The sequence below is a fragment of the Xenopus laevis genome, chromosome 9_10S (genome assembly GCF_017654675.1).
Source record: "Xenopus laevis strain J_2021 chromosome 9_10S, Xenopus_laevis_v10.1, whole genome shotgun sequence".
Classification (NCBI taxonomy): Eukaryota; Metazoa; Chordata; class Amphibia; order Anura; family Pipidae; genus Xenopus; species Xenopus laevis.
Window position 1 is genome coordinate 224,783 of NC_054388.1, and position 20,028 is coordinate 244,810.

The 20,028-nt window shown below is 41.7% G+C and overlaps 1 protein-coding gene and 1 long non-coding RNA gene across 2 annotated transcripts in view; one reads left to right on the forward strand and one right to left on the reverse strand.

The window, feature by feature from the left end:
* LOC108702453 overlaps positions 1-16,405 on the reverse strand; it is a 30,228-nt gene extending 13,823 nt beyond the window's left edge. Inside the window, exon 1 of the long non-coding RNA XR_001933288.2 lies at positions 15,562-16,405. This is a non-coding gene — a long non-coding RNA (uncharacterized LOC108702453). The remainder of the gene's footprint in view (positions 1-15,561) is intronic.
* On the forward strand, positions 5,056-13,337 carry LOC495518 (uncharacterized). Its single transcript, NM_001095152.1, has 16 exons — positions 5,056-5,118; positions 5,756-5,873; positions 6,105-6,219; positions 6,341-6,469; positions 6,626-6,781; positions 7,006-7,069; positions 7,159-7,219; positions 7,672-7,763; positions 7,834-8,007; positions 8,707-8,766; positions 10,595-10,765; positions 10,949-11,016; positions 11,330-11,372; positions 12,068-12,131; positions 12,363-12,436; positions 13,141-13,337. Exons 2-16 carry the CDS (start codon positions 5,774-5,776, stop codon positions 13,252-13,254), a joined length of 1,485 nt encoding a protein of 494 aa, NP_001088621.1. The 5' UTR covers positions 5,056-5,118; positions 5,756-5,773; the 3' UTR covers positions 13,255-13,337.
* Positions 16,406-20,028: the final 3,623 nt, after the last annotated feature.

Below are 20,028 nucleotides of genomic sequence, written 5' to 3' on the forward strand. Positions count from 1 at the left end.
ACATTTAATGCCCCAGAAAGGTGAAGCAGTTCAAATGCAGTGGCAGCTTCATGCTCAATGCCCTAATACACAGTCCATAAAATGCAGAGCAAAATTCCTGTTTAATGTACTGAACTTGCACAGAATCAATCCATTGTGTTCTTTTAAGGAGAGAGGAAATGAAATACACTACACCCACGGGACGGCCTCTCACTTCAGATCATTTCATGCCTGTGGGAAAGTGATACCAGTGCTGGAGCCATATAGGGTTGCCACCTTTTATGGAAAAAAATACCGGCCTTCCTATATATTTGTTTTTCCCCTATTAAAAAGATTGGGATTAACCATAATTTTTACCAGCCAGACGTAACACCAGGATGTCTACAAATATTTAAACAGTGGGATTAACACTTTTCCAGTTTTGTGTTATTTAGGGGTTCTCTGGCAAGAAATAGCATTTCCTTAACAAATGTGGGTTGGGATTGATTATAAATAATGTGGCTTACTTTTCAATTGGATTTGCATTACGTTCTCTTATTTGTACAGAAATGTGGGCGGGTATGATTTAAACTGTGGCTATTTCCTTAGCACATGAGCAGGTCTATTTTCCATCATTAGATGATTTCACATTAAAGTTAGATTATGCCACTCAGTGGGGCAGTTTTATCATCCACATCAAATAACCCGAAACTCCAGCCCTCCCTGTATAGGCTCGTCGATGCTCTCAAATAAATCCCCATGATATTTAATACAACCTGCCTGCTCGGCAATTCTGCATCTTGTAAACAAACAAACATAAAAGAAGGGGCTCACATTGTGTAAATGTGTATCTCTGCCAAATTGTAACTGCATCTTTATTCAAATGAACATATATTGCAACTTCACATGAGGGGAGCGCACCCCTTCTTTTATGTTTATTTATTTAGCAGATTAAGGAGGTAGCACCTAACGTGGAACATTTGCATTTAATCCTTGGAATTTCCAACATTTATATTTTTTCTTTGGAGTACCTGGACTCTCCTCCCCCCCTTTTTCCCTCCCCCAGGACTTTGCAATCCATGTGCATTATTTGTTTCAACACACAACTGCTTTAAAGGACATGTAAACCCTATCCACATACATGCAATCAGTGAACATTATACTTGTATGAGTGAGTAGGGTTACACATATGAGTGGGATTACACATACTTGCTAATAAAGTTACATTACAAAAAAAACTTCTGAGTAAGATCATTAGGTGTGTCTGGATATGCAAATATAAACGATGATGTAGCCGATAGAAAATGGTTGAAGCAGATTTTGTATTCAGGAAAACACTACGGGTGCAGGCTAACAAAGGGCCAAAATGCAGAGACTGACAGATTTTGTGTGGGGAATATGTGCCCAACCTAAAGACATGGTAAGGGTTTATAGGGTTTACATGTCCTTCAAACCAGTTAGCACCCCTTCTCTCTTATATACATCTTTTAATTCTGCATCTTGTACAGATTTGGAACTAAGCATGAAGTGTCTCACACAAGACCACTCTACTCCTATCCCTTCATTAAGGTAGGTCAAAGTGCCTGGGGGTTACAGTCTCTGCATTAGAACTCCAACAAACACACACTGTGGAATCCTGCAAGAGTGGTTTATTGTGCCAACAAACTAGGCCTAGCACAGGATTCAGAGTGCTGCAGCGTGTGTTTCTTGGAGTTATATGTGGGTCCCTGGCAGGGGTACCAGCAGCTTGCACCCAATGCTACAACAAGCAGTGAGTTATAGTTGAGCATCACCCGCATTTGATTGTACTAGTCTTTGCATTGTAGTCACAATCATACCTATCGCATTCTGTGCATTTGTTGGAAAGACTAAAGACATTAGTAGACTGTCGGATTTAGGAACAAAGCTGCTAAATCACACAAGTGTCGTTGTAAATTGAAAGCAAAGGCCTGATTGGTTGCTACTGGGAATTTATGGAAACGGATTGAGGTTTCAATATACCATGAACTGCTTGGAGTACAGTGACTGTAAAGTTCAGCTCCTAAAGGGTTATTGACTAGGCAGGGTACAAAGTGCTGTTTAGCTCCTGGTACAATGGAAATACCCTCCATAGTTGTATCATTGCAAAGTACATACAGTATTTGGCAACACACAATAGAGTTAATCATCAGCAGTCTCCTACAATACCATTAATCATCAGAAATCTCCTCTCCAATCACAAGCTGCACTGGTCTCGTTAATATCAGTTCTTGTAACTGCTGCTACTGAATCCATTAAACCTAAAGGGCTTCAGCCTGGGTTAAGCCCAAGGCATATAAAGAAATTGTTGTGTGCTTGTTCCCCCAACATTCTTGTCCTCCTGCCTGCCTTTTCTACTGCTTTCTTGCCTGCCACCCGCCTGCCTTTATATGTTCTGAAGCCTCTATGGCTTCCAGTTTTTATCAAGCCGCTGCTAAAAGACATCATTTCAAACCAGTTTTTATGGGTTTGGGTTGCCCCCAGGCATGAACAGCCATGACAAAAAGGCTTTATCAGGGTAAGAACCTGATGCACTTAACGCATATAAGAGGTCCTATAAGAAGTGAAAACTAAAAAGGAGTTGAGAGAACACCTGAATTGCATGAATGTCTTTTTTCAACCTCAGTTACAATGTGACTTGATGGTTTTCTGATGTTCATTTGTCTCTGGGGCACAAGCAAATATTAATAGTCACATATCTGTTTCTTATTCTACTACATAAATAGCCACAAGATCACTTCCCTTATTGCTCATGGTTTCTCTTCCTTATTCTTCAGTTCACATTTAATGAAGTTCTAGTTCCCTTTCCTGGAATAATTATTCTGACTGATTTGGTGTTTGTAAAAGTGAGGTGTGGGTGTCACAGGCATTTGTATAATGAACAAATAACATAAAAGGTTTTACTAGAGCAAATATGGATCAGATGGGGAACTCTAATAATTTGTGGGGGCAATAAATCGGTCATATTCAGGTTGAAAGAGAAACCTCCATGCCAGTACTATAGAAGTCTATATAAAGACAGTTGTAGGCTACTGTTCTGGTGAAGTGTCTGCCTTTGTCTTCATTTTATTGAACATACCAATAGGTTCTAAGTAGAAGATTTCCACCTGTTCTTCTTAATAGTTTCATTCCCTACAGACATGCATGTTGTGGTGAAGATAAAGACTACCCTTGGGGTGAAGACAAGGACGAACAGCACTCAAAACTTAATGGAATGGAAAGTAGTTTTGATCCAGGATCAATACTTGTGCAACAACATGTGTCCCTTCATCAGAAGAAAACTCTAAAAATCCTGTACTGTCAAGTTCTCTTCAGATAGACTCTGACTACAAATGTGAACAGAGCAGAACATAAGCTGTGGCAGGACATAGTTTTGGCACCCAAAAGAGACACGAGGTGCTACACCCCAAGAGTGTTATACTTTGCTGCTGAATGAAGTTATTATATATATTATATAGCAGTGGTCACATGGCATATGGCTTGGGGTAACAGCTAAGGGCCTGATCTCCTGTGTAAAACTTTGGGGGGCCTGACATGCAGTTCTCCTCATACTCATCTGTAGCTGGTGAGAGGAACCACCATACAGCAGAACCTGTTATCTGCCCCCCCCCAACTGCAGTGATATATTAAAGAGGGAAAAGTAACACATTCTGCATCTCTGCTCTCAAGCTGTGCATTAGAACTCCAACAAACACACACTGTGGACTCTGAATCCTGCAAGAGTGGTTTATTGTGCCAACAAACTAGGCCTAGCACAGGATTCAGAGTGCTGCAGCGTGTGTTTCTTGGAGTTATATGTGGGTCCCTGGCAGGGGTACCAGCAGCTTGCACCCAACGCTACAACAAGCAGTGAGTTATAGTTGAGCATCAACCGCATTTGATTGTACTAGTCTTTGCATTGTAGTCACAATCATACCTATCGCTTTCCGTGCATTTGTTGGAAAGACTATAGACATTAGCAGACACTGTCGGATTTAGGAACAAAGCTGCTAAATCACACAAGTGTCGTTGTAAAATTAAAGCAAAGGTCTGATTGGTTGCTACTGGAAATTTGAAATTAAGATCGAATTAACTGGGTGAGAAAAGTGGTGTTGTATGTGGTGTTGCGTTTGGTAGTAAGGCAGAGTGAGGGGAGGCTTCTCGAAAGAAGTGCGTTATAAGAGATTTCTTGAAAGCAGAAAGGTTGGGAGAAAGTCGGACAGACGGTGGGAGAGAGTTCCAGAGGAGGGGTGCAGCCCTTGCAAAGTCTTGAATGTGAGCATGTGAGGAGGTAATGAGAGAAGAGTTGAGGAGCAGGTCAGTAGAGGAGAGTAGTAAGCGGTTGGGTGAGTATATAGAGATGAGTTCAGAGATGTAGGGAAGGGCAGAGTTATGAAGTGCTTTTAATGTCAGGGTCATTAATTTGAATTTAATTCTGAAAGGTAGTGGAAGGCAGTGCAGGGATTGACAGAATGGTGTGGCAGTGTATATGTCATTTCCAGAGGGGTTACATGATCATATTTACCCGATTGCTTAGCAGTCTGACTTTGATTTAAAGGAAAATTATATAATTTAGGCTAGTGCTGATAGGAGAGGCCAAGAGCCTGCTCATTAGTTAAGGAGTGTCAGTTCTTGGCCCTACAAAGAAAGAGAAATGCCCTGGAGGAATTTACTCCACACCCTTAAAGGGGAGGCCGAACAAGGCCTGGCACCCAACAAGTACCTAGCACTGCTTTATACACCTCTAACAATAAAAGCTTTTGTACTAACCCAGCCATTCCTTTTCCACTGGCGACTTTCCCAGGCTGTGCAACACTTTAGGAGAGCAGCAAATCAGTCACTTGGTGGACCTGACAGGAAACTGTTGTCTAGATTTCCACATGTAGACAAAGCTGTGATTGGCTGGTCACCTTCTGCTGTGCTTCTGGCCATGAACCTTTAGGACAGACATTAGCAGAGTGTATCTAGGAGTCAGGTTTGTACACAGTGAAACGTTCCTCCCCATTCTTATTTCCTTGTTCTGCTCTATTTACTCCTTTCTCTCCACACCCACTTCATCTACCACTGCCTCAGAACCACTGCTCTCACTCTGGGCTCAGTGTCTGGAGGTAGATCTACACCAACGTGTCCAGAGAGAAACACCACGATTCAACCTCCAGGCAGGTACTGACACCTAATACCTCCTCCCTTTCCCACCCTTATGTATCAAACTGCCACCTGCTGCACCTTCTCTCTGCCCTTGTCTTTTCTCTTCCCAAATTCCCCTTCTCGCTGTCATTACTACTGCTTCTCTCACCCCATTCTTACTACTTCTCTCACACCCCTGTCCCTACTTCCTACTACTTCTTCTCTCACCCCATTTTTACTACTTCTTGTCTCATCCCTGTCTCCACTACTTCTTCTCTCATCCCTGTCACTACTACATCTTCAGTGATTCAGTGTCTTCATATCAGTGTACCCCCCATCCTGATTATAACTTTTGCCCTGTCTCACAACCCACTATACTGTATGACTGGATGTACCAAATACAGGGGCCCTTCTGATGTACTCCATGTATATGCATGGGATAAACTACATGTGCTGCAACTTGGTCATTATTTACCAAAGTAGGTCCTAATTTGGATCTGTTGTGGTGCAACTTGTGGTGGATGCAAGGTAGCGTGCTCCTGCTATTGCTCTCGCATTGTTGGAAAATGTGGCATTGTGGGTAAAAATAAAAGAAATTAATAAATGCACCTTGTTCCTAAATGAGGCAATGTGTTGTTTGTGCCACCAGCCCATCAAATGCTTTTTGTTTCAGGCAACCCCCCTACACATAATGAAGCTTTGGTTGCCCTTCATTCTATTGGTCTGTGGCACCATCAAGTGTGAGGAGCCAGGAATTAAAGGGAGACTAACCCTGAAAGGACTACATTATGGTGAGAGGATACTTGTGGGGTGGATCAGTGCGGGCATGGGAGAGTGATGGATATTCATTTCCATAGGAATGCAGGGGGTTGGCTCCTGTCCCTTTATCCCGATTGATTTTATGTCTAATAGAAGGATTTGTGAGTGATGTGAATAATGTGGGGGCAGTACTCATGCTGGGGGGGGGAGGTAGGGTTATGTAATTTTTCCTAAAAAAGGAACTAGCATTGTTGCCCCAACAGGTTGGCAGGTGATGTTAAAAGAACTTCAGAGGAGACTTTCTTCCTTACCGATCCCTGATGTTTCCGGCTCAGTCTCTGTCCCAGTGCTGGGGAGAATTTACTACTCTGTCAGTAGGTATGGTGGGGGCAAGCAGCATTTACCAAAGAGCTGACAATCCGCCCATAATACATATAGCAGGACATATACTCTACTATATATTCCTCTAAATGTCTCACATGTTGATGTATCTGGGCAGCTTACAGATTCAGGAGTTGGACCTGTCTCATTCAGATGCTTCTTTTTCCACGGATACTGGGCTCCAGGTGTCAGTGAGTGATGGTCGGACCAGAGTCACTGGATACATAGAAATAAGGACAGTCCTCTTGTAAGTTTTCAAGGTCTCACATGTTTTATGGTTCTGGTGCAAGCCAGTGTATTAGGCGGTCTCTTGATACATAATATATATCTATATAATATGACTATATGGCTATAATGCCTCTGCAGTGTAACTATAAGAGGTGCTGTGCTATATCACCCACAGTGGTGCTTCTGCTTCGCTGGAGGTGTCAGTGAATGGTTTGTACCTTTCTGCTGTTCTTGGACTCACAAGAGATGACCTTGGACACGGTGCCATTTGGAATGCAGGGTGCAGCTCCAGTGCTGGCCAAGTGGACCTTCACTTCCATGGTGGATCTGGGTAAGTGCTATAAAAGAACTGCTGGGCAATAGTGAAGTGTTTGTGGAGGTGCAGAAACATCAAATGAAGTTGAGTAGTTCTGCAAGAAGCAGCTGTAGGGCCAACACAGCAATTGGTTTAACTGAAACCAAGATACTATTGGCTGTTTAATTCATCCTCTCTCATTATCTGTTGCCATGTGGTTGGACATGAAGTTATAAGAAATGATTGTCCTGCACTCACAGGTGGATTTTCAACATGTTTAAAGGTTCAATTCTTGGCCCCATTCATGATGCCTTCAGCCAGCAGGTGAGTAAATGGCAGGAGCATAGAGTATAAATGTAATTGCAACATTACTGATGTGAGACTTTTGGCTTGTGACTCTTCTCTTCCCATAGCTGTGCCCCCAGTTTGACAAGACTGTTATGCAGATGGAGAAACTACTGAGCAGCCTTCCAGGTAAGTGTCCTCAGGGACCTACAACAACACAATCTGCTGTGACACAGGTAAAGTTATTGTACCGTGTTGGTCAGTAAAAATGTTACAGGGCAACCCTTTTGAAATAAAAAATAACAAAGTGGTAGAACGGTGACAGCTTTTTTGGCTAAGTAAGAATCATAACAAGCTTTCAGGACATTTTAGTTCCTTTTTTTTTTTTTTAAAGCTTGAAAAGGAGAACTAAAGAGTTCTGAAAGCTTGTTATGATTATCTTAGTTAGCCAATAAAGTTATCTCCGTTATACCACTTTGTTATTTGCCCTGTATCACATTCACACACAAATCCCCCAGGCGCCACCCTGCTGGAAAACTCTCTCACCTCCATATTTTCTGAGCATTTCTAGTCTAAATATTAACATGTTACAGACACCCCCAGCATGCACCTGTATTGTGTCTAATGAGATGTCTCCACAGTTACACAACCAGTGGATTCAGTGGCTGCCCTGGAGGTGGCTCTGGTTTCTCCTCCACTAATTACTGAGCAGAATGTGGATCTTCTTGTGAAGGTAGATGCCATGGCTCTGGGGGAACTTGATGAGTGGGATATAAACAACTAACATCTTATTCATGTTTTAGGGGCAATTTGTTGGGCTCTCCCAGCACTGGGATATTCCTTATTCCCCAGTGGAGATTGACCTCCCAGATGCAGACTCTGCCGTTGTTTTTGCCGTGTCACAGTTCTCCGCTAACTCTGCCGCATACGTGCACTACAAATCTGGGCTTCTCAGGGCCAACATCACAGATAACATGGTGAGGAGGGGAGGGATGGCAAAGGGGAGACATTTAAAGACCTGCTTTATATACGAGTGCCCTTAGCAATCTCAATAGCACAAACAGCACTGACTGGGACCAGAGTCAATAGAATTGAAGAAAATAGGAAGGCCACTCACACCTATATACAATATATATATCTCTATTCTCCTTGCCCTTTATTTCAAGCCATAGTTTGGATTATGCACTAGGTGGGGGTTTGAATACTCCATTGTCAATAAACCAGACTGGAAGGCAGTGTGCAAAGTACAGAAATCTGGAACTTTCCCTTTCACTTTGTAAATAAACCTTAGAGACAACACTGGGATTGTTAAAAAGGTAGATCACCTATAACTTTTTTGTATATTCTGAGGCAATTTGCAATTGGTCTTCATTTTTTATTTTATTTTTGTAGTTTTTGAATTTTTTTTATGTACATATATGATATGGGGTTACAAAGTGACAGTGGTTGGGGGAAATACGGGGGTAAATCTGTACCAATATATTATACAGTTATTACATTATGTGCATATATGATATTGGGGTTAAACTGGGACAGTTGTTGGCGGATGATGGAAAGATGGGATGGAAGGTGGATCACAGATAAGGAAACCAGATGTAGGCAGAGGATGCAGCTGAACTATCAATTCCCTCCAAAAATCTAACATCTAACGCTAAAACAAGAATTTTTTTTTCCAGATCCCTAAGGAATCTCCATTTCGGCTTAATACAAAAAGCTTTGCAGCCTTTGCCCCTGAGGTAAATTTCCCATATTCCAGGATGAAGCCCTGGGTCTGTGCTTATGGCTCAATAACCCTCTATGGAAGGGCCCAGGGGAGATACAAGCCATCAAATATTACACAATAATGGAGGGGGTGTTTAGCAAAAGGCGTTTTGTGGGGCTCACAATGTACAGAGTAAATACAATAAGGTGCTAGAGAACTAAAGAGTTTTAGTTAAACTTACAGGTAATTCTAATAATACAAGGACAAGATTTATTGAAAGGTGCACGGAACTGGCGATTAGCAAATCAGCAATCACACAGCTCTGGACAGTGGCTTGTCCTCTTTACACCGTGTTATGGGGCCACACACAGGGAGATTAAAGCTGGCTCCATTAGACCAATTAAAAAAAAAACCCAAGAAATGGCAAACTTATAATATCCTTGAGACATTGAGCTGTTTTCATTAACTGTGTTTCAATATCTTTGATAGTTTCATGACTTGCCAGGGATTCTTGATAAGAAACTCATACCACAGCAACTGCTTTCTGTTCCTGTTCTGCAAATGAATGGAATATCACAATTCAGCAGTATTATGATTTAATTGTATAATAGCAACATAAGCAGCTTGACCTGTGTTTTACCCCTGTTGCTTTATTCCTAATCTAAACAGAACCAAGTTGCCAAAAATCAATTCCACAATAGGACAAAGCAAAAGCAATGCAATATACTGTATTAGGGTTAGGGTTAATATACTGTATAAAATGGTACGCTCTCTCTCAAACATTTGTTACGCACATTAACAAATAAGGTTGGCCAGCCTACCACTATTTCAAATTAATTATTACAAAACTACACAGAGATATAGATATATATATATATATATATATATATATATATATATATATATATATATACACACACACACACAAATAAAAGAAGAATTGGGGCAACCCTTTTGAACCCACCTTTTGAACCCATGAGCAACATTCAGAAGTTAAAGGAGTTGGGGAGCAACACAAGCATCAAAAATGTTCTTGGGGAGCCAAATAAGGCCTGTGATTGGCCATTTTTTGCCTCTATGTGGATTGTCAACCTACATTGAGACTCTGTTTGGCAGTACAACTGGATTGTACTCAACCAAAACTTGCCTCCAAGCCTGGAATTCAATAATAAGCTCCTGCTTTGAGGCCACTGGGAGCAACATCCAAGGGGTTGGAGAGCAACATGTTACTCATGAGCTTCTAGTTGGGGGATCACCAGTACACTGTGAAACTTCAGTTCAGTCTAGAAAAGCTCCAGTGTTTTGTGTTTTTTAAAATATCAGTAAATATTTATAAAGATATCGGCACTTGAACCCTTAGATGTAATATTAATCAGCAAAACACGCCATTTTGGTAAATGTGGAGCAGTTCTTTTAAAAAGCCGCGGAGTTTGTAAAACTTGTGTATTAGGGTTAAAACCCCTGCTGGCTTTTACATAGTTAATCAAAAAATGGGAAGGTGTTGTCACCAGCATCAGCAATAATTATGCAACAGCCAGTGCTGTGGGAGCATAAATCCAAATGTTTTGGGGATGAAAGAAAAGGAATGCAGCCCAATGATACACAATGAGAAGGGTAAGGATAGGGTGTAAATGCAATGTCCGTGTGCTGCAGGAGCTACTAGGAGGCAATATTTGCTAAACATACAATTCTTTATGGCTGCTTTGGCCAGCAGGTTCCTTTGGGGATGAATCCAGTGCCCAAAAGGTACCAAAGAAAATGTTTTAGGCTGAATCTTATGATATTGTGCGGCATTGCTTAATGGGTACTGAGGGGCAATGTTTAGCAGCAAATATTAGTTAAAATGTTCTTGTCTTTTGTAGCTTCCAAACCGGTTCCCAGATTCCCCCCCACTTCTCCTGCAAGTTTCTGCTCAGTCTCCCCCTGAAGTGACCTGCCAGGCAGACTTACTGACTCTCAGCGTTTCACTGGATCTACAAGTGTCTGCTTTGTACCCCCAGCGCCCACTAGTCCCCGTCTTTGAACTCCAAGCAGTAAGTCAATTCCAGATGGGAATGTTGAGAGCTAGAGACGGACAGTGTAGTTGTGTAGTTTGTGTAGAGAGAATAAAACGGAACCCTTAGCCAATGTATGGAGCACACAGGGTCTGGTCTTAACCTAATGGAATACTCTGTTAGAGACAGTGGTCTCTGTGTGTGACCTCTTTGTGTTTGTAGGACTTTGAAACTCAGATAAATATTCTACTATCGGAAGAGACTATGGGAGCGCAACTGGCATTGCGAAAGTAAGAGTTGCTGTTCCTCCCCCCCCACCATACACAAATGTACCCTCATATCCAATACAACCCTCCCAAACACCTACCCGATTCCCCACTCAGTATAGGAAGTGACCTCTCTTACAGGACATGGTCCTATCCCCCAATGCATAATTCCAATTCCCATTTATTTCTCTGTCCCCAAGGCACGTTCCAGCTACACCCATTCCATGATTCTGCCCCCATTACTACATGATTTCACATCCCATTCCATTGTTCTATCTGTTCCCCCTTATACCCCTCTCTCTCTATTTTCCCCTAAGATTATCTTTTCCTTTTGCAGTTTCTCTCTTGCACTTCTCCATTCTGATGCAGGGCCTGTTAAGGTAAGTGGACAACTGAGAGTAATGTTGTTTTTGTACAACTGATCATAGTTACCATTAGTTTTATTTGGTGTCACATAGCACAAAGATTCCAGCCATTTATATTTAAAGAGATACTGACACTTAAAAAACTTCTCTTCAATATATTAATAAACATAAAAAGTTGCCTATTGGTCATGTTGATCAATTTTCACTGATAGTCCTGCTTTTGTAAGTTATTTGAAGTTCCTAGACCTGACTGTTTTGCCAATCTGACTGTTCCTTCTCAACCTCTCAGTTTGAGTTTATAATACTAACGGACTACTGCTAGACAAATATGGCAGCCCTCTCATAAAGGAACTTGGGGGATCAAATAGGAATGGAAAAGCATTGGGTAAAATTATAGACAACATGCAAAGACAATGTAATGATAGAAGTAAAAAATGATGTGTAAATTCTGCTGTCAGGAAGTATTAGGATTCCTGGTGGAAGGGATTTGTGTGTGTGGTGGGTCTATGTAGAAGGTTCCTACAAATAAATATGGCCCTAATACTGTCTACTTTATTACCCTCCACTGAGTTCTACATTAGTGCAAAAGACCACTCAATGGGTTTGCACCTTCTCCTCCAACAATAACCACGAGATACGAGTTATTATAGTCAAAGCTATTGATCAGATGCAACACACGAAGTTCAAACATCCCAATCTGTTCCCCACAGGTTGAACAACTACAGCGCATGATGAGTTTCGCATTGAAGGGCATCATTTTTCCACTTCTTAACAGTGAGTGTTTCCACATTTCCACTACCTGTTCCACTTCCTCCCAGTATCCCCCCATACATGTGTACCCTCTCCTCCCAGTATCCCCCCATACATGTGTACCCTCTCCTCCCAGTATCCCCCCATACATGTGTACCCTTTCCTCCCAGTATCCCCCCTTATATGTGTAGCCACTGCCTCCCCTGACCCCCACTACCTGCCAGTACCCCCCCTTACATGTGCATCTATTTACAGAGAAGTTACAGAACATATTTCTGATACCAACACCTCTTGTTCGGCTCCAGAACCCAACTGTCAGAGTTTTCCAGGTAAGAACCAGTAGCCATAACAGCCTGATCAGATAATCCGCCCTGAAGCCAAATTTCTCCCAACACTCTCTACTAAGATTCTTGCTTCTCTTTCAATACCTGCATTCCCTATCTACCCCAGCACCTACATACTCTCTCCCAGTGTCTGCACTCTCTATCCATCCCAGCACTCTTTCCCAGTGTCTACCCTCTCTATTCATTCCAGTACGCACTCCCAGTACTTGCAATCCATTCCCGCACCAGCACTCTCTATCGATTCCAGCACTCTCTCCCAGTCCCTGCACTCTCTATCCATTCAAGCAGGCCCGGACTGGCAATCTGTGGGTTCTCGCAAATGCCAGAGGGGCTGCTATATGGTTCCATAGAAAGTTACCATATAGTGGGCTGGTAGGGGGCTGTTTGGGCTGGCAGGGGGCTATTTGGGCCTCTGTGTACTTGGAATGGCAGGGCCTATTTTGACTCCCAGTCCAGGCCTGATTCAAGCACCCTCTCATAGCACTCTCCATCCATTCCAGCACTCTCTTCCAGTGTCTGCACGCTCTATCCATTCCAGCACTCTCTTCCAGTGTCTGCACACTCTATCCATTCCAGCACTAGCACTATCTATCCATTCCAGTACACTCTCCTAGTACTCTCTAGATTTTAGAGACAGAATGTATTCTTTTCTATCATTTAAAACCACGAGTTCTTGCGCCTCTCTCTAGGGGTACCTGGTGGTGGTATCTGACCTTGAGATAGACATATGGACTCAGCCCCAGAAGATCCTGGATGTTGCCTGGGAGATCCCAAAGAGACACCAATCCTCTACATCTCTCTAAAAGAGCAGTATATCAAAAGAAGCTGTCATATACATCCATTGTATATTATACTGGAACTGAAATGAAAATTCTACTGGTACCAGCTCAAAAATGTCTTCAATTCAGCTGCATTGCATTTGTTTTATTAACAGTCTGCGCTGCAATGAAATAGAGTAAATGGTTCCCTGCAGTGGGTGCCCACCCTTATCAGACGGACATTGGGTACTTACTAGAGGTTTGTTCTTATCTCACTAGATTGCTTTTGGTGACTTATAAATACACCAGATATTTAGTGCATTGGAAATCCAAACCCTCTCACTGGGAATCAGTCCATCAAGTTGAACCCGTCCCAATGAACCGCAGGGCACATACACAGCATACACCAAATATATATATATATATATATACACACACACACATATATGCACTTTGTAAATAAGACCTTATCCCCACATGTTATTTTGGCCAGAAGCAGTAACCCATAAGTAGTTTTCTGTTAAACAGGTGGCCAGTAAATGCTTCCTTTTGATTGGTTACTGGTTCTGGCCAAATTTAGTGCCTTCCTCATGAAAACAGATACAGTTCTACCTAACAATTGAGCTACACATCTAAATTCCATGTTTACTTGACAAAGCACACCAGCACCGGCTACACAGGAGAAGTCACATTATTGCTGTTAGAAGACTGACTAGTATTTCCCCAGAGGCAGCCATAGACTAGAAACAACCATTTTTATGTATTTTATTAATAACAGACAATCATACAGTGTGCGGGCGCCTGACTGTACAGCATTTCATTTCAAAACCAAGGATTTTCAAGCAGCCTGTTTTCTGCAGTGGTGTATAAGCAGTTGCCTAGGGCCCTCTTACTTTTAGGGGCCCGTCCTCTTTGCTACAAAGTAAAAATAAAAAAGTTTGGTTGACATGTGAATGCGATGTGATCAAGGTTCTGATCTCATCACCCTCATGGAGACTGAATTGCAAGCTCTGCTGGTTTCGCCTTTATTTTGGCTGATCCGTTATGCTGCCCACCCACTGCCGTGCAACTATATGGGTAGAAGGACGCACACAAACATAGTTGGAATATCACCTGTCTATCCAATATCCAGTTCAAAGGGTCATACACAAACTATGTAAGATTTCTTTGTATTTATGATCCTGATATATGTTATTGCCACAGACTGTGCTGTCCTGCTATGAGTTCTGGGTTTATTTATTCATGGAATTGCCACTGCGCCATCCTGCTAGGAGTTCTCTAAATGAAATTGGCATTGCATCAATTATGCCAAGTGTTTTGTGGGTATTTGAAATGAAATTGACAAACCTGCTTGCATCTGTGGCGTTTGCTTTAGATTTGTGGTTAGGAAATCTAAAATAGATGCTATCTATATTCAGTGGGGATGTGCTAATAGGGGTGTATCTCCAAAAAGGGGGCATTGGACCATGGGGTCACCCATTCTGATTTCTCCCCGATGTCACCCATTCTGTGCCTTGGGCTGGACCTCCCTTTGCATGGAGGGCATTATTGTGCTGAAAAAGTTAAGAGCCTTCCCCAAACTGCTACCACTGTCACAGAAAGCACAGAATTGTCACAAATATCATTGTAAACTGGATCCTTGAAAATTGCTTTAAATGGAAAAAAAGAAGAAGTGTAGCCCAAAACCATTCATTTTCATCCTCTACCAAAATGCACTTTTTTTTTTAAACATACATTTGGCTGTTCTACTGCAAAGAACTTGTATATATAAACTATTTACATAATAATATACTTTTTTAGTTGTATGTGCCATTGGGGAATCATTAATAGAAAATGTTAAAAATAATTGCTGACCCCCTGGGAACCTAGGATTCACGGCGCACACAAACAAAGCAAACATGTAAGGTCACATGAGCCAATTACCAGACAGAGTTGTGTCTTTTGCTTCAACACTTCTTTCGGTTACAGTTATTTCTGGTCAGGTGATCTCTTCCTGTTACAGTTAGAGCTGCAGTATTTCTGGTCAGGTGATCTCTTCCTGTTACAGTCAGAGCTGCAGTATTTCTGGTCAGGTGATCTCTTCCTGTTGCAGTTAGAGCTGCAGTATTTCTGGTCAGGTGATCTCTGAGGCAGCACACAGACCATCACGAAACGGGGGCTCAAGGCAAGCAATGTAAAAGGGCAATATTTACTTAAACATATATACCAGTTTGTAAGATTCTTTAGTATGCCACTCAATATGATATAAACTGTTGCTTAAGTATTAATTGCAGAGGTATAGTTTTCCTTGAAGACTGCAGGCTTTTTCACAGGACAGATACAAGGGGTAAGAGAAGTAGTACAATAACTTACAGTTGTTGTCCAACAGTCAGAACAGCCCAGCTCCTGCTATTTACTGTGGCGGTTAGTCCTTACAACAGCTCCTGGTATTTAAACTGAGGTGGTAAGTCCGTATGGCAGCTCCTACTATTTACTGAGGCGGTTAGTCCATACGGCAGCTCCTGCTATTTAAACAGAGGCATTTAGTCCATACGACAGTTACAGAAGTCTCGCACAGAATTTCCCCTCTTTGCCTCATGCTTCCTGGTTCCTAGGCCAAAAACACTCCTCCCCCAGGTGATGACATCACTCCCCACACCTGCAGTTCATTAGTTAATTAGCAATGCACATTGGTCAAACCCTAACAATTATCTTTACATTCTGAGCCTCATAGAGCATTCTGGGAGATATGGACCTTCCCTCCAGAAAGGAGGAGTTCCCCTTGAATTTCAAATGGAGCAAATATACAGTATTTTCCCATATTTAAAATCGTGTGTTACACACAAAGCATCAAACAATGAAAGGGCAATTTCTGAATACCAGTTATTTCTCAGTAAATGTGCAGAAGGGATTTATCTCAGATGGCTCAGACTTTGAGGTTTAAAGTATGAATTAACACAGAGCAAACAAATGTATTATACCACCATTTAATGTGCCATCAAACACACAAGTTTCATTTTCAAACTGTGCGTTCAGAACGGAAGGAATAAGTAAAACGCAGGATGGTTAAACCGTTGGCATCACCTAGTGAACCATCGCTGTTAAGATCTTGATTGTGGGATTCAATTTGGGCATTTCTGAAACAATAACCCAAAAACAGTTGTAATCCCTAACACAACCATCTGGGCTCATCTCATGCAGTCGTCAATGTCCATTTCCAGCGAGAATCTGAGCAGACTGTGATTTCAACTTTATTTTAAGAAAACAGCGTGTGTATGCGTGTAATTTGTGTTTATAGGTTGTACATAACAACAGACAATCTGTTCATTTGATAAGTGAGGTTTGTTTTGAAGAGATAACGGTACATATTATCATCGGATCACAATGCTGTTATTTTGTTGATATTTATTTTGCAAGCCATAAGCCCAGTTATTGCCAGGTTTTATCCTGAGAAATAAATGTGTCATTGCCCTTAACCATATTGTGCAGAGTTTTATGATGCTGAATGCTGTATATAGACATTTCCCAAAGCTGTGTATACAGGCAACATCTATTTAGGTCAAGACCCATGGCCTCCAGCTTCACTGCAATTATATCAGGCTAAAATCAGCAGAGTACAATGAAGGAAACAATGACTTAAAACAATAAAATCATTTAGTACAAGAATGACTTAACATGGTGCAAGGCAATTTCTTACACAAAAAGGCTCCACCTTGTCGCCAGTGGGATCAACAGTGATCAACAGGTATTTAGCAGACATTACAACAATTATGCATCAAACCTAAGTTTAACAAACGGAATGACTGTGTGTTGCCTGGAGGACAATAAATGGTGCAAAAATGTGGCATATTTAATGGTTTCCGTTGATGTATGAGTTTAACCCCTTTGAAGAAGCTATGGGTGAAATGCGCATTGGGGCAGACGCGCAGCGATGATAAGGTGAGGACCCAGGGATTGTGTTGTGCCAATTGGTTACTATTATAGGCATTTAACTTTGAGAAATGACTTATCTAATCATGGCGGAAGGCTACTTGGGCAATTTTGGCGAGTTTTGATGTAATAATACACATTACTTTTTTATAAATTTTGTATGGGAATCTCTTTTGATTCTCTCTTTAGTACCTGGGTACTGCAATACATATTATCTTAAACTCACTTTGATATTAACAAATGGAGTGATTCCACACCGAATTCATCGCTGTCTTTTTAACATGTTTGCATGTGTATTTTAAGGTTTGAAACAAATAAAGTGTGTTTTATAAACTTTATTCCCAGTTGTGAGACCCCTTTTTCATTAATTCTCCGTCTCTTTAGGGCTCTTACACATGAGCGTTCTGACCTGCGCTCCCCTGCGTTCCGTTTTTTGGCGTTCAGCCGCAGGGGAGCGCAGGAATAGACGCAAGTCATTATTTGAAATGGGGCTGTACTCACTCAGGCGCGTGTAGGCGCCGAACGCAGGTTCAGACGCAACATGCTGCATTTTTCCTGCGTTCGGCACCTACACGCGCCTGAGTGAGTACAGCCCCATTTCAAATAATGACTTGCGTCTATTCCTGCGCTCCCCTGCGGCTGAACGCCAAAAAACGGAACGCAGGGTGAAGGGGACAACGAACCGACTGCCATGTCAACCCTTCACAGGGGAGCGCAGGTCAGAACACTCATGTGTAAGAGCCCTTATACAGACTCTTCCTTCTTAAGGACAATAAAATATGTAGGCTTCCCTTTGTGTTCTCAGCAGCACAACTACACTAAAGACATATGACATATGGATAAACAAGTACTTCATATACATAATTAGTTAAATATGGACACTCAAAAGTGAGATAGACAAAAGTTTTCTTGTAATTAACATCAATTTAAATAAATAGCATTAGCAACTTTCATATGTAAGAAAAACATATATACTCCAATTGGACTTTCATGCTCAACAAATTTTTATTCAGGTTTGAGTGCCCATGCCCCATGCCTTTTCCCCTCACATCAGTAGAACAGATCACCCCAAAGCTGCAGCACGGGGAGAACTTCGCCAACAGATAAACCATTTGCAGAGGGGACTTCAAGGAATCACGGACAGCGGTGGAAGTTCAAACGACTTTATTCACAAAAGCATTTCCTGATGCGTTTCATGCGTTGGTACAAGTAGTCATAGCCTATGACAAGTCAGGAAATGCTTTTGTGAATGAAGTTGTTTAAATGTTCACCTCTGTCGGTGATTCCTTGGAGTGTGCTCTGCAAGTGGCTTATCTGTTAAACAAGTACTTCATGCTAAGTGGGCAGGATAGTTTCTATTGTTAGCAAGAGATTTTGGAGGAAGTCTCACTGGTAACACAAGATGTCATTATGTTTGTATATACAGACAGCTGACCCAAAACACTTTGGGCTCAAAGGGATAAACAAAGTGTCTTGAGAACAATATTCAAGTCATGGCTGGACAAGCAATGGGATATATCCCAAAAGGAATGGCAGTGTATTTTGGCTAAAGAAGGTTGTGTGATACAATGACTAATTGAACATTTTTTCTCTATAAACAGTTGAATTTACAAAAACTGTCATACTTATTCCAGTTAGAAGTGTTAGAAGTATTTTAATTGTATAAAAGAATCAAAGGTAGACTCTGCGCAAAAGTTCCAATTAGTGATAATTAGCAGCACCGAGGGGAATCACGGATCCACCAGTCCACAATAAAGAAAGAATAAGTATATATAGATTCAGTGCGCTCTGAAACAATACGTATATATCTCAGCACCTAGATGTAAAAATAAAAAGTATATAGTGCAGTATGTTCTTTTCAGAGTGTTTTCCACAATAAATAGATCTACTCACAAGGTGTTAATTAGTTGTACAGTTTATCGCGGAGACTTGAGCCGCTTGTGGAGATTCAAAAAGCCGAAGGTCGGTTGTATGCAAGATAAAACTTTATAGGGCAGTAACGCTGGAACTTTGTTTAGTGATTGATGTCGGTAGTTCTTTTCTCCACGCTGGTAGGTAGAATCTGCTGAAATGGAAAGAAGGCAGAGGGAACGTCCCTGCTTTCTGTCAGCGAAGCGATCTGTTCAATTTGATTCCTCGGCGGTCCGGAATTGGATGTGCTGGGTTTTTTGATTGGATTCTGTACGTAAAACCCAGCACATCCAATCCCGGACCGCCGAGGAATCAAATTGAACAGATCGCTTCGCTGACAGAAAGCAGGGACGTTCCCTCTGCCTTCTTTCCATTTCAGCGGATTCTACCTACCAGCGTGGAGAAAAGAACTACCGACAGTGATCACTAAACAAAGTCCCCAAAGTGCTATCCGTTCGATAAGTGCAATTGCCCGCAGTGCATAGCACAAGTTCCAGCGTTACTGCCCTATAAAGTTTTATCTTGCATATAACCGACCTTCGGCTTTTTGAATCTCCACAAGCGGCTCAAGTCTCCGCGATAAGCTGTACAACTAATTAACACCTTGTGAGTAGATCTATTTATTGTGGAGCACACTCTTAATAGAACATACTGCACTATATACTTTTTATTTTTACATCTAGGTGCTGAGATATATACATTTTAATTGTATAGCTGCTTATACATGTGCTCCAAGGTCCATTAGTGACAGCACAGCCCAGTTTTGTGGCCACTTTGTCATTTATGTTATTTTGTAACCACTACCTTGTATGCAGAGACTCATACAATACACTGCAAATATTTTGTGTTTGGGATCAGATTTGTGTTTCACTGTGATGCCAGTGGATGTAAAAGTTCCCTTTACAGACATCTCTAAACCACATCACAGTCAGTTAATAATGACGAAGCAGTAACCCTGTGGTACCCAATGAAGCACATGACCTACCTGAAGTGTCGCCG